Source organism: Amia ocellicauda, chromosome 5, assembly GCF_036373705.1.
Source record: "Amia ocellicauda isolate fAmiCal2 chromosome 5, fAmiCal2.hap1, whole genome shotgun sequence".
Classification (NCBI taxonomy): Eukaryota; Metazoa; Chordata; class Actinopteri; order Amiiformes; family Amiidae; genus Amia; species Amia ocellicauda.
The window spans coordinates 5,135,461-5,150,922 of NC_089854.1; the positions used below are offsets into that span (position 1 = coordinate 5,135,461).

The 15,462-nt window shown below is 45.6% G+C and overlaps 1 protein-coding gene across 4 annotated transcripts in view; it reads right to left on the reverse strand.

Moving 5' to 3' along the window:
- The window catches only part of tbc1d22b (TBC1 domain family, member 22B), a 94,077-nt gene that overhangs the window by 10,212 nt on the left and 68,403 nt on the right, over positions 1–15,462 (reverse strand). For 3 of the 4 annotated variants that reach the window (XM_066703409.1, XM_066703408.1, XM_066703407.1), the window contains one exon: positions 13,434–13,561. In XM_066703409.1, the coding sequence (XP_066559506.1) occupies positions 13,434–13,561 (128 nt within the window). Of the gene's footprint in view, positions 1–12,926; positions 13,261–13,433; positions 13,562–15,462 lie in introns of those variants that run through there. The other variant, XM_066703410.1, reaches the window with a different exon arrangement.

The following is a 15,462-nucleotide window of genomic DNA, read 5'->3' on the forward strand; positions in this document are numbered from 1 at the left end:
AATAAATAAAAGGGGATTGAGTGCAATAGAAACGTGTAAATAAATAACGATAAAGATAACTTAACAGGCCAAGGGAAGGGCCAGCGTTAGAGAGAGCTCCCTTGAGCCGGTGACAGGTTCACAGCAGTGGGAGACGCAAACCGGCCTTGAAACAGCAGTTAACTGGGCTAAACGTCCATCTCCCATTAAAGAAGAGCGAGATTAACCTTTGATGTGTTTGTGGTCTCTGTTCCATCAGCTCACCCTCCCCAAACACACTCACACGCCCAGCTCAACAAGGACCTTTACCCATTCATAAAGTCACCCTGTTTAAACGTCATGCTTTATTGGCTCTTTCCAGTGACCTCTACCTCGGCTGTGATTGAGGTCAGAACATTAAGATGAACATTAACAGTGATGGCAGTGAGAGAGAGAGAGAGAGAGGGAGAGAGACACACAAGTCAGACCTGGCTGGGCTGACAGATTCCCCATCTCCTCTCGCACATTAGAGAAGGGCTCCAGGACAAATCATGGGTCAGCCAGGGGAGTGATCTGAAACTTAAGGTCAAATACGGAGCAATATCATCAGTTGTGGTTTAAGAGCCCCCCGTTTCTCTCCCCGTCGACTGGCAATAGTTGATAATGGCTTTATTAGCACCACTAAGGGAGGTCGGCTCAAGAGAGCAACGTTGTGGTATATATAAAGAAAATAAACCATAAATGCATACAACCTTATATCTATAATCTAGTTGAATCATATCTCCAATTAGCAGAGATTATTTACGGATCTCACTGAGTCCTAAAGCAAGCCCTGCTCCGCAAATATGTCTGAATCCTCTGCTAGTGCTCAAACGTCTCCAGTGTCCCTCAGTGCGTCCGGGCATCGTTGGAAGCCTGTGGCGTGAGCCGAGCCTCACAAACTGCTTGGAGGGAGATAAGAAGCCTGTGCCAGATTCGGACATACTCCGGAGTGGCTTTGGGCTGCTGAAAATGCGGTCCTCCCTTGCCTCTGCTGCCATAATGTGGAGACGCTCTCTGTAGTTTGAGTGCCATTATCATGCACGAGACGACGCTTTGTTGTGATTAAAGTGTACCCTCCCCACCCCCATCCCCTTCCCCACCCTCTGCTCCTAAAACCGCGGGCTGGTCTGGCACGCTGTCGTCTCCAATTTAGGAGTGGAAAAATGCAAAGATAAATAAATGAACACATAAAACGAAATCACCTCCAGTCGAACATGCGCTTTCATTATAAAATGCAAATGACGCCGCATAAGGGAAAAATGTAAAAAAATAAGCAGAACCCGAGGTGTTGTTTGTATGTGACAATTGATTGTGCTGAGTGTAATGTTACTCTTTCTTTCACACTCTCCCTCCCTCCCTTCCTCATTCACAAGTCCTCCGAATACACGGGAAAGATGCATCGGGAAGCAGAAATGTCACTGAGCAGAACACTGGCCGGCACCAGGAGTGAAGGAGGCCGAGGAAGCACGACTCCTGAAGCTCCGGGATGCTTCGAGAAACAGGTGGAATCGATACCGTACTAAACACCGAGCAAGACACAACAAATGGCCTTTTCATGTTTGGTGCCTCTCTAATGCCATAAAAAGGATTTAAAAACTAAAAAAATCTGGAGGTTTTGGCTTGTGTCATCAGGAGCACTTTCGAGTTACCGCACTTAGGAATCTACTGTTATTCCGCCCCCTTTTTCTCAGAGTCCATTTCAGTGTAGCTGCTTCTCACAGATGGCTCAGGGAACGCCGTGCCGCTGCGGCCATCCAATGGTTTCTACCGCAGTAAGAGAAGATGATTTGCAGGCCGATGTCAGCCGAGAGGTGTCCGTAAGAGATTGAGGTCAGGACACTGAGCTGCGCTGACATGTTTTCAATGCACTTTGTTTCTAACCACCGTGTCGCACTTCTCTGATTTATGAGAAGTGTCGGTAAATGTGCCATCGCTATACAATTCCATCACAGCTGAGAGGACAGTTGGCAAAAGTGGTCAAGAAGCCTTTAAAAACAATAAAAACATAATTCACACAAACACACATATATACTGTAGTGATCTGGGACTGTGTATGTGGAGGGACTGCAGTGTGCGTCTGTCTGTCAGTTCTGTGTGTTAGGGGCCGTTGCAGTCCGTGTTGGATGTTTGTTCTTGTTGCGGGAATTATAGTTCCCGGGGTCGAGGGTTAACCCCACACAGGAACAATGGTGCTGTGATTGGGGGAACCAGTCATGGGGCGCTAGGACATAGATATGGGTGTCCCAGTTCCTGCATGACTAAAGTAGTTATAAGAGAGCCTGAGAAGAGTGTTGCTCCTTGAAAAACTCTGGTCACATTCTGAGAATAAACGTGTTGAAGGAAACCTGACTATCTCTCATTATTTGTTTTGTGCTGGTGAATGCACGTAAGAAGAGGGCTAAAACGCTATATTGGTGTTAGAGTGGGATTGAATTTCTCTTTCAATCCTTGAATATTTGCTTGAAATCTATGACCTGACCAAGGAACCCCACAGAGACATGTGTTTTAATTCTGAAATCATGAGAACCACTATTACTGCACACAGACTAAACTAATCGTGTGGCTCGTGAGGTCATGTTGTGCACCTGCATAAATGTAGGTTTGCACACAGCAGAGGGTTTGAATACGTATACATTTTTATTTCAAATTAATCTATTTACTTTTTGTTCTTGCTTTGAATGTGTGAATTCGCTTATCACAGGAATTCCTACTTCATGGTGTCATGACTGCAAGTTTTACAGCAACAACGTGAAAACTGTCAGAGGCTCTGAATACTTTTGCAAGTATGTAAATTAATACTACACAACATAGTGCGTGAGCTCTGGTGCAACCCTTTACCAGAAGGAGGATCATTATATTTGGAGAAATAGCATACATATAAGCATGTCTACTCCTCTATCTCCTTCAAGGTACAGACTTTTCATCCATCATTACAGTGTGCGGCGTGTACAGAGTGCAATTATGTCTTATTATTATGTATTGCAAAATGTATACCTTCTGACAGTTTTATAACTGGGCTAGAGTGCATCTATTAAGCAGAACAGTTCCTCCTTTTACATGAGTGTGCGTAGGCAGCAGGCAACCGTCTTCACTTCTGCAGACGGTGTTAAAAAGGCTTTGCAGATTTCAGTGTCAAGGCAGTGCTTAGCGACTGACTCTTCATCTGCCTGTGATGTGGGCTCCCCAGCCGACGAACAGAGGCACACAATAACTCGGACATAAGCACACACAGACAGAAGCGAACGCACACAGATGCAGACAGAGCAACGAACGCAGACAGACACACAGACAGAGGAGCGAACGCACACAGACAGGAGTGAACACAGACAGACACACAGACAGAGGGGCGAACGCACACAGACACAGCAACGACCACTGACAGACACACAGAAAGACACATACTTTTGTAGATGCACAGAGAGGAGTGGAGAGATATGGCAGGTTTGAGAGAGAATGAAGTGACCAAAAAGCTGAGGCAGAGGGCAGGCTACCGTTTTCAGAGCAAGACTTTCTAAGCATGGTGATTAGGATAAAGAGCCGAGCCAATGATTTATTTATTTTTACCTCCCAACCTCAGCGCAGAGGTCGCTGACATTAAAAGTGAAAGCCGTGCAGCTGTGCTGGAAGTGCTGACGGGTAGAAATATACCAGGCGAGCCATCTGGAAAAGCAATGGCCCAAAACAGTTTGTCTTTCAGCTGATTACAATGAAAAAAATCATAATAAATAATTACAAAATCCTATAAAGTCTCTGGCAGGAATGAGATCGATGACAGTCCATCGTCTGGGGTCACCGCAGACACCACCACAATAACAAGACTGGTTGAGCGTGACCTCGACCTAATCAGACCCTCTAATGCGACACGAGGACCGGCAGCCCCCGTTACTCAACAGGGCTGCGCACATGGCAAGTAAAGTGACTCATTCGGTGCTATTTTTATTGCATTTTCATTGGAATTCTTTCGTTTTTTGTTCATCACTAAAGCTGTGCTCAGACATTAGACAGTAATGTTAATCGATTCAATATCACTTAAAAAGCTTTTTTGCAAAAGCGTGCGTGAGGTGAGTAATGGCAGTTCGAATGCAAGTCCCATGGATTTGGGTTTTTATTGTGTCTGCGAAGATGTGTGATTCATTCCATGGATTTTACACCACATACAGGGGCTGTGACCTGGTAGGAAGCCAATCCCGAGCACCCTGTCCTGCTGCTTTCCCAATTGGCGGTGTTGAAAAAGGCAGAAAGGCTTTTGAAATAACAGGCAACATCATAAGATAAACGACGGGCTTTCAAATGTCCCCGGCTCCATCACCGTGCAGGTCAGCAAGCCCGCACTCCTTATGTAATGCGTTTTCATTACAGCCTTCTATAATGGACCCATCACAATAAAAGTTGGAGTTAAAGCCGTGTAATTAAACTTTATCAGCCACGTTGGCGTCAAAACCGAATGAAGGCGGCACGGAAATAAACGACGCAATTTCCCCCGGCCGTGTGATTCACAAATGACCCACTTCTCCCGATCGACACCAGCGTTATGAAAAAACACAAATAATCAGAAAGGAAGGAATGATTATCGTTATTACCAATAATAACACCATGTGGATTTGTCCAATTTTCCCTCAAGTCATTCTGTGCCTGGGGGATTTTTAAAACCACCTTCTGAACAGGTCAAGCTACCCGATAGAGCTGGAGAGTGGGTTCCTTTGTGTGCTTTGTGTTGTGCAGCCGTTGGATTATCTCCAAGTCAAGGCTGTTTAGTGTGATATTGCTCTCTCTATCATAGGAAGAAAGGAAAAGAGAAAACAAAGCACACTAACTGCAAATCATACACACCTAACGACACAATGATGTGTATCTATCTGTGCTTCATCTGTATCTCCGCACTAGACATTATCATATATGTGCAATTAAGGTTAAATATTTATAGAACTCCATAAGCTGGCATTTTTATATTTAACCACAGTCTGAACTCTCTGCAGCTGATTGTGTTAAATGCAGGCAAATCTGCAGAGAATACAACAGTCTCTTCTCCTCGACATAATAATTCTTGTGAGCATGTCTAGCTGTCTAATAAGCCACCTAATTAGCTTTGCACATAAACCAGTGTGGAGAGAACACAGAAAAGCACAAATATAAGGTAGATAAAATAATTAGGTTTTAGGCTGTCATAAACGATTTATTTGTGGCTCTTTCTGTGAAAGGCGAGATTACGGGGATCAAACTATTGAAAAGGCACAAGACGCCGCCGATTGCTAAAGGAATGTCCCGTGCTCCTGTCTAAATAAGCAGCCGTAATCTATTTTGGAGGAGAGCGAACTCAGCAGCTTTGGATTTGCTCATGATTTAGCAATTGCTTCCTTCAGATAGTAGCAATCCTTTTAAATGTAAATGTTGCATATTTAATTTGAGATGGACGAAGGAAAAAAAAAAAAAGTCTGCCTGCAAAGAGCGAATGCTGAGAAGGCAGTAGGAAGTGAAATCAGATCATTGTGCCGACTGAACTATCATCTCCAAAGATCATAAACAAGAGATGTATCTTCAGACACTGAGAGTCACGAGGACTGGTGTACAGGTGGGTGTAAAGGAGCACCTATAGTGTTAGTCTGGGCACTCCCAACGTCTGAGAGGCAAGATGACACTCTGTGGTGAACTGACGTTGGCAGACAATATTAAAAATAATAATACTCTTTATTTATATAGCGCCTTTAATATATTAACTTGTCAATCAAAGTGCTTTACATATAAATACACACAAATCATTACATATATATCCTGACACCAAAACAAATCAAAAGATCTTTAACTGCTTTTTAAAACTTGATGCCCAAACGAATATCTAAAGGAAGTGAGTACAAAATCGTAGGTGCATCTATACAAACAAAAGGCGGTGTCTCCTCTTTTCTCCTATTTTACTTATTGAGTAGATATTGATATCCTTATTGAGGATATTGAGTAAACCAGCGACAGAAGATCTTGAAATTGGAAATTGGTGCTAAACCATTAATAGCTTTAAAACCCAATACAATAATTTTAAAATCAATCCTAAAAGAAGCAGGTAACCAGTGTAAAGATGCTAGGACAGGGGTTATATGCTCTCTCTTTTATTAGTTTGTGTCAAGACTCTGGCTGGTTCTGTCAGTCATCTCAATAAAATGCAAAAATCTGAATGAGAAAAAACAAAAGCATGAACCCGCTTCTTAGCCTTAAGGTCATGCTTGCACACACACAGATGCACACACACGCATACAGAAGCACGCACACACACGCACAGAGATACACACAGATGCATGCACACAGATGCACACAGACGCACAAAGGAGCTCTCGCCCATGGCTCTGTATCGAGTGTGGGCCGGATGGCATTAGCATGAACTATGCTGCATTTGCATGAAAGTGTCCAGTCAGCAGGGTAGTGATTAGTGCTAATACTAATGGCCATGGGTGCCCATTAATTGTCTTTAAAGCCTTTCTCGAGGAACAAAGCCCCGTGCGGCACCTGTCGGCCGTGTTCATGCCTTTGATTTCCTCAACGGGATCCATTGCTAAATTAGAACGTCTTGTTCATTTTCTCTCCACCTTCAGTGCCTATTGGGCTGCAGTTGCACATTTCACACTTAAACACATGCATTTTATTATAATTATCATTGTTATATAAACATAGGGGTCGAAGGGCAGAAGGGGTTAATAAATCTGACACCCTGGTGAGTAGGCATTTGCATACGTTTCCTTTTACTTAGAAAATAAAGAGAGATTTCACAGGATGTTTCACTCATCTCATCATATCATCCTCCTAATCACAATTCTCAAAGGACCAGATTCATTTTATCTCATGGTATCGCATCTTCAGAGCCAAGCCTTCAATCTGCCTGTCCTCATCCAAACTCGGCTTTCAAGAACAGCCCCAAACGATGTGAGGTCTGTGCCTTTTTCTAAATGCCCGACCATGTCGTTGTACACTACGGTGTTTGCTAAAGAGTCATCTGAGTTCCTTGGTGCGAAAGCCAAACTATCACACTTGGGATAGGGGGAGCTGAAGCTGGTGTCTCTGTGTTTATCTGCTGTGTGGGCATGTCTGCCCTAAGTCCAGCTCTTCCATGCGTACTTGGAGGCGGACGAGTGGAAACAGCCCTCCTCCGTGCATTGAGTGTCACGTCAAGCTGGACATTTCTGCCGCTCTCTCTCAGGGGCACAGGAGGGCTGTGATTAAACGGACAGACACAGCGTTTGTGTCATTGTTGTTTTCGGTGTCCCTCCCAGGTAGAAATAATCAGACGTCATTAGCTTTGACTCCAGAAAGGAGATGACTGCCCGGGATCAGAGCAGTGGAGACGTGGGACTTGCTAGGTGGAGCTTTACAGAGGCTGAAGGTGAACCCCTGGGGCCCGTTTTAACAATGCTAACAATTCAGAGACAGTGGTGCTGATATTAGAGTTCAGAGATTAAGCTCTCGTCTGTTCTGCTTACTCACCACGGCACCAGAAAAGGGAGGTTAATTTCAATTTTTTGGGCCGTCAAGTGATTCAATGTCATTGTTTGCAGCACAGCACTCGAACAGAGAGCCTGGAAACAGACGAGACTGCCTTTAAGGGAAAAAAGAACAAATCTATATAGTAATAAAAATGCTCAATAAAACTCAGACCCTTTACTTCTGGCTGAATGATTTTCCACGTCGTAAAGACAGCTGGGAGCAAGCTCTGCATCCAGATGGAAACCGGAGCGCCAGGCTTTGGCACTCAATGTGAAGAGACTCTGTATTATGCTTTCTGTTATGCTTAAATTTGGCCCAATCAGCAGCAAGATCACAGACTCCTGGATAGTTTTCCTCAGCGGCATAACATTCACTGTGATTGCTGAGGGAGTGGGGGGGCACCCTATCCAACAACATTAAGAGTCTGAGATTTATTTTGGGTTGCTAGGGTCTTGCATGAATTTCACTTGAGGGTGCGAGTCGGCCTTGCCTGGGACTCATGGTCCATCTGGCACTGACACACTGCCCTGCTCAACAGCCCGGCTGCGGTTTCATCCGACTGAGCATCTATACACCTTCAGGTGATTAAATCTCGAGTGGGGAGAAAAACACAACCTGTGCAAGACACCAGGCAGACCATAGAATAAAATACTGGGAATAACAAACGGACAGAATAAATTGCATTCGGAAAAGAATCCCTCCTTTATTAGAACGGATATGGTGTGTATATCACAAATAATCTGTCAAACACAAATTACTGAAACAATCCCTCTCTCCCTTGTTGTGAGTAGGGGAACAGGAGAGAGCGCCTCCTTTCATCTACAACGATGTCTGCAAGCAAAATCGCATCATGGATCTAAGCGCCGAAGTATTGCTTGATAACAGCCTCCATGGCACAACAAAGCCAAGGCTGCACCGCATAATGTGATCTTTTGTTCAGACCACTTTGGAAAATAACAATTCACATAATAGGGAGACCTACAATTTTGACAAATACTGTGATTAAATTGCTCATAAAAAATAAATAAAGTAAATAATAACAATGTTTGGGAATGTGGTGCGATTTAAGCCTACACAGACACAGGCTACACTGATTGTAATGGGAAACTACAGGATTGTTGACTGCGAACATTAATGGCGCAATGTCTGTAATTGCACAGATTGGATTTGAAGCTCCTGCCACACATCTGGCTTTAACTCTTGCTTTACTGCACTACAGCTCAGGGTCATTTCGATCTGACGCCACGCTCCCTCTCAAGCATGTTTTGGCGAAGAGACACCACATTTACCCGTCAGTCCCTTTTCTCTTCCATCTCCTGGGATCACAACATGTTCTTCAAAATTTCAGGGACAAACCGAATCTTCTGAAATATGTACACAGCAATCAAATGACAAGCCGCACTCCAGGCTAACTTTTCTGTATTCTTTCTGGCACACTCTGCTTTTTCTCCTGGGCCGCCACACATATATGTGCCGCCCGCCTCCGCCAGTACCAATTCACGGCACACTGACTCACATCCACTCTCTGTCAAGGTACAGTTCCCTCCAGTAACACCATCAGCAAAATGCAACAGACACAGCGAAAGCCCACAGTTATATATGCTGGCACTTGTGCAAAGAATAGTTAAGCACTTTATCCCTCGCCTTGGCTCCATAAAACTGAATAAATATAAGCCAAGAGAACTCGGCAGGTGCTGGCTGCGAACGGCGCTTGGCAAAGCCCCCCGCGCCGCATATGAATCGCAGGGGTTGTGTGAAGGGTTAATCCGCGCAATATTGGCTGAGCGCAGTGATGCTTGTCTGCGGAGTAATCCCACGCTGCGCGGCCGTGTCTCATCTTGTCTCCCCGTCCCACACGTCCCCTCTCTCTCCACGTTGGATGTATCCAACGCTGGCTGGCTTTACTCTCTCTCATTGGGCAACCTTCAATAGGAAAATCACACACACACACACACACGCAGACAGACAGACAGACAGACGCGCACAGACACGCACACACACGGACACGCACACGAACACAGACACAGACACGCACACTATATAGTGGTCACTTATCATGGTTGGTGGGAAAATAGCTACGGACGGCAGTGCGAATTAAAAACGTCACAGTCTCTATTCTCACCCCCACCTTAAGAGAAACATTTCCCTTTCAGGGGGGACAACACGAGGCGACAGGCGTGTAGACCGGTCTCTATCACACGCTGCAGCTGTGGCAACCACAGCCACCCTTGCTGGTACCTCGGCTGCTGGCACCTCTCCTCCATCTCTCCCCCACTGTCTTTCTCTCCCGCTGCTGACATCCGTGAGTTCATCCATTCCCCGAGCCATCCTGTTCAGAGGTCTTTGTCTCGACGCGTCACAAAAAGATGATGCGTTTTTAAACCAGGAATGTCATTGCAGTTCCTAAAAATAACGCTCTTACTCGGGGGTCGTTTCTTCCTCACATCTCCAAGTCCTTTCAGATCCATCTGGAGACTGAACACTTCCTTGGTTGGGCAGCAGACGGTGTTGGCAAACTTTCATCTTGGCCCCAGAATGAGCATTAGACCCCTGGGCTCAGCTTGGCTAGAGAGAGATAGCCAGGCCTGTTTGTGTGTTGGGGGGGGTTATTCTCTGCTGTTTTCGGAGATCACAGAATGGATTCCTGGTAGCTGCTGAAGGACACTTGAATTATATTAGTTGCTGCTGAAGCGAGAGGGTCTTAGTTCCGGCTGAAGTCAGGGAAGCTCATGCCGGTTTCACTCGGGGTTGCTGCCCTTGTGGATAACAGTCCGAATCCAGGGCTGCGCTGAGATGCTACTCATTACACAACAATCGACTCCAGATACAGTTAACGCAGCAGAAAAGCAAACCAAACCATAACGAAAGCCTAACCTTGGTCACATTTCAGATTTTCTTTTGGGGTTTTGGCTTGTGTCACATCTAAATACTCTCTAAACACAAGCATGACGATGGATTATGCTCAACAGAAGAGACTTTTCAATATAACCCACTGAATTACATCACACAATTAGAGAGAGTGCATCTTTACTGGGGACACCTAAACCGAACACAGACCGAAATTGAAACTTAAATCCATAACTTAATTTAAAAAGGGGCTTTATGTTAAGTATGTGTGACTGAGGCGTGAAAAGCCTGAGAAACACAGTCGTAAAGCGTCCTGAACTGAACCGCACCGTAATACTGTTGTATCGCAGCGGAGGAGCGACTGCCACACTCGGAAAGGAAGATTAAAAAGCACTGACTGGCAGAGTGCCTGTGTTCGGCTATATTAAGTACCGCCGCATACATGGGAATAGAGGATAAAAACAACAAACAAACTTATCAGGATATAAATATAAATCTACATACACGGCTCTAAAACTGGAGGTTCTGCTCGGTAATAATGGCCTGTTTTATTAAATTAATGTTGTTATCTTGAGGCACTTAAAGCTAATAACCGTCTGCTGCTCTCCCTCTCTCTCCCGCTGCAGAATAACGGCCCACCGCCCGCCGCTGCAATCGCAATCCGGCTCCTCTCCGCGTGCTGACAGCTCCCTCTCAGCCGGAGATGCTCTGAAGATTTTTTATTGAGTGGGAACCTGGGGAGAGGCATTAGACTCGAGTGTGCACAGCGAGCAGCAGAATGCAAACCTGCAGCGCGAGGGACTGGAGGCAGTTGCTCCGTCTCTGAGAGCACGGTGCCACTGTCACACAAGACTTCTCTCTCCCGGAGGACGCTAAACACACTTGGCTTTCACGACAGGGCAGAGTTAGAGAGAACTACCCCACCCCTACCAATCCGAGCAAGGGCAGAGGAGAGGAGAAGATTCCCATCCCCGCTCAGCGCCGTGACCCTGCGGCGATCCGGCTGTGACTGGACTGTAGAGCAGCCGGCTGACGTATTACACCGGCGCTCGCCAGTTGTGGCGTCTAACAGGAGTCACTTCATACGTTTCGGCGGGTCCAGCTGCCCGCCGGCAGGAAGAGATTACGAAGACAGAGGCTGGAACCTGGTGCGTCTGAGGGAATGTGACACTAGATTACCACAATTAGAAAAATAATGACATAGAATTGGATAAAATGAATTGCAGGCAAATCCCCTCAAACCTCCAACTCCCCGTTCCCCAGCCATCAGCCCCCAGGTGACAGACAGATTTAATCAAAACACTGAGACACATACCAATAGGAAACTGCAAAGCATAGTAGTTGCATTTACCATTAGAAGAGAGTCGTATGTTAGTTAAAAAATTAAGTACAGATTTGTAGTTTTTTTTATTAGCGGGTGGGTCAAAGTTTTGATTTAATCAGTTTGTCTGTTCAAACGTATTACGGGGGTCATGTGACATCTTCCTAAACCCAGAATACCTTCTCTGGACTCTGAATTCCAGCTACAAACGACTCTGTCACAAGCGCAGCACGTCACTTTAAGCACTTCAGCTCTCGAGATGCCTCATCGAGAGGGCGACGCACTGCCCATACAGAATAAATCAGCCTGAATACAGAGCATTACGAATGCCATCGCTAGTTTCACTTGAGTTCCCGCACAAACAACGATCATGAGCTAATCCACCTGCCGTCTCGTGTAAGGAGCTCAGTATCTGAAGTGTAAAAGACCAGCAAGAATGAGTAAAAAAGGCTCCTCTCTCAGCCTCCAGGACCTCAACATTACAATAATAAGGTTCAGCCCCAAAACAGCGCAGAACGATACGTTTGAAAGCAAACTGCGCGCTCAAAAACAGACCCGGGGAGAGGTGCCCGACTCCTGTTCTCAATCTGTAGCGACTTCCAGTTGTATGGGCTGCAGGCTGTGAACCTTATTGAATGCAAATATGTAAAGACAGGCATGTGGAGATAAAACAATATCCAATATATGTTCAGCCTCATCAAGATCTGAGACGGATCAAACTGCTATGCAAGTCCCTGGGGCTGTTTGCGTTTCTCCACGTCAGCTCTCTACATCCCTGACTGTCATGGCTGCCACGCTCAGAAATGCCTCGATAGACGGTTGAAAAGGAAATGGAGGATGCTTTGATAAACGGTGGGATTCGCGGTGCCATCGGCTCGGGAACAATCCCACCGTCCCACTTCCTATGAATATATTCCCTAAATAATAGCGATTCCCCTGCCGCCGGATCTCCTAGCAATTTCCAGACGCCACGTTTCAGAAATCACATTTTGCAGAGATTAATGTCCTCATTAACGTCTTACTTCTTGCTTCTTGTTTGCGCTGCGATTTTCATGATCAAATTTACTCATCCTGTATGTAATAAATTAGGGCCATTCCACAGATACGGGTTGCCTGATCACCTCATTTTATCACTAATTCCTTCCCCCGGTTTCCCTTCTTTAATGTACTTAGGCCTTATCTCTGTTTACTCTCCGTGCCGATCCCCCCCCCTGCTCCACTCTCACCTCACCTTGCTCAAAACTGTGCTAAAACGCCACTGGATGTTTTGATTTCCTTAAAACTGAAGGGGTGGTTCAAACTGTGTTTTTCCACAAACAAAACGCTAAGTGACTGTGTTTCAAGGCAGAAAAACTACAAAAAATGTATCAGATAATAGCAAGACTATCTCCAAGAAAGCATCCTTTTCATTGTGCCGTTTGAAACACATAATCCACCAAAACAAGAAAAAAACATCAACGCACACTGGTCACAATAGCTGCCACTTCTGCCGATAAAATCAGACAAGGGGCTCATTTGTTCTCGGCCGCGGGGGTGCATCTGATGACCGGGAACCAGCTGTGAACACTGGAGATAACGGGAAGGTGAAGCCTCGGCACGATCCGACTCTCTCTTCCAGTTCTCCGGTCCTGTAATTACAGCAGCTGAGAGATGATGGGGAGAGACGGCCATTTTAAATAAAGATAACGTCCGGCCAAGTTCAGGCGACACTTGAAACGGGTCTCTCAGACTATTCAGGCCAAAGGCACACAAATGTTTTCAAATGCTCGCTCCTGTGAATGATAAGGGAGCCCCCACTGACCTGGTAGGTGTCCCATAGCCGGATGGTGCAGCGAAGGGGCAGCTCCCTCATCAGCAGGTTGTTCATCCAGCGGAAGGCAAACTGCAGGTACTCAACCTCGTACTTTTGGAAGTGGTTGTGGATATCCTCTGGAAGAGAAACAGGAAGTGGGTGAGACAACAGTCGTGGATTGATTCTATTCTTCCCAACGTGATTTCAAAAGGTCAAGACTAACTAACGTTCCCAGTGAGCAGGAGGACGACTGAGTGTCAAACTGTGGACGACCTGAGAAGTATGATGGGATGGTGGTGGCAAAACTGAGGACTCTAACTGAGGCCAACGGTTTGACCAGTCCCCTGAGAAACTGGAATCAAGACGCATTCATTTAATGAACTAAGGCTGGTGATGAAAACACAAGGCCTGTGCTTGTCTGCCCAGACAGACTGAACCCCCGTGTGAGAGCAGGAACAATTACAGTCGTTCACTCCTCCGATCCTTTTCCATTTCCCTAAATTAAAAAATGGGGTGGGGGCAGGGACCTAAAAAAATAAAATAAGACAAACTTCAAGCTGCGGAGAAATAAATCACATTACCGAGCGGCTGCACCTCAAACTCCAATTAACCTCTTTATCTACCTTTTCTCTGCCGCAGTGAATGAAGGCACGTCGGCAACTGGCATTTTAATCAGCAATGGGGAGAGTTGCTTTTAAAAAATAAATAAAAGTAAAACAGTAAAGTGTGTCGTTTATTTTAATTTGGGAGATTGCCAAATATGTCTATTTGTTACCTCCCCCACTTCCGATTCAACAATATTGAATAAACGTGGCTAATTTTCCACAGGAGGAATGACAATAACACAACTTCTGTGGAACATGCTCAGATCTGTCATGCAAGCCCGCAAAGTTAAGATGGTGGATAGAAGACTCCAACCCTTCCACCGAAAACACATCCATGCAACCCCCCCGGCCCACTCGGCTACAATATCAGACTGAGATGAAGAATGAGATTGTGTGGCTACAAAGTCAGGTCACAGGTTGAGGGTGACACAGCGGTACGTGCTGAAAGGGCGTCAATCTGCGTGAATTGCACCTTAATATCTCCCTGTAAGTGATACCGAATCACACGGCCGACTTTGGAGGCACTTCCAAGTGCCCGGTCTGCCTGCCGTCACAGAAAGCAAGGGGGAGGTGGGCAGAGATTAAGAAAGAAAAAAACGATAATTATTCTGTCACACTTCAAAAGGGGAATTTTAATGCATTGATCTTTCTATGAAAAACGGATTTTCATCCGCCACAAAGCAGCTCCGCAAACAAACAAACGAACACACTAAGCACGCCAAATAACTTTAATGTGTCTAATTGGCGTCTTTGGCTTAGCGGGTGAAGGAGAGCGACCAATTTATGTATTTATATTTTTATCAATCCTCCGCTCGCGCAGACGATACGGCGGAGCTCTGATGTTATAGATGTCTTGTCTGTGTTGCTGGTAGTGCAATTCGGAGGGGAGGTGTGTGTGTGTATGTGGGGGGATTGTCTGTTTGCGGTGTTTTCTGCCTGGCTTAGAGAATGTATTGGACCCCTTTCACCCCCAGTGACTCTGAGAGAAAGCAGACACACACCGCAGTCACATTCGATAACTGTGAAGACAGCAACAAATTGAATCAGGCAAGTGTTTGAGGGGCTCACCTGCAATTGAATCTTGTGCGCACTCAGTGCAGTAAATTACATTTCTCTCCTCTCTCTTTCGCACACTCTCTCTCTCTCCACCCAAAAGTCTATCAATTGCGTTTTTTATTTTTCCTCGACACCACAGCAGCGGCGAAGCAGCAATAAGGCGGTAAAAGAGATTGCCAGTGCTAGGCAAAGTGCTTGATTGCCGCTAAGAGGATATGCGGTTCAGTCACAAAATCGCGTGTTATCGTTGCGCCGTAACACATAATATAACTGAATGACAGACAGCTGCTCTCTCTCTCACCACCCTCTCGCAGATCTCTGGGATTCAGAGAAAATCAATTTCTTGTCTCTCGCGAAGGGTCAGAGGAGAATTCTTC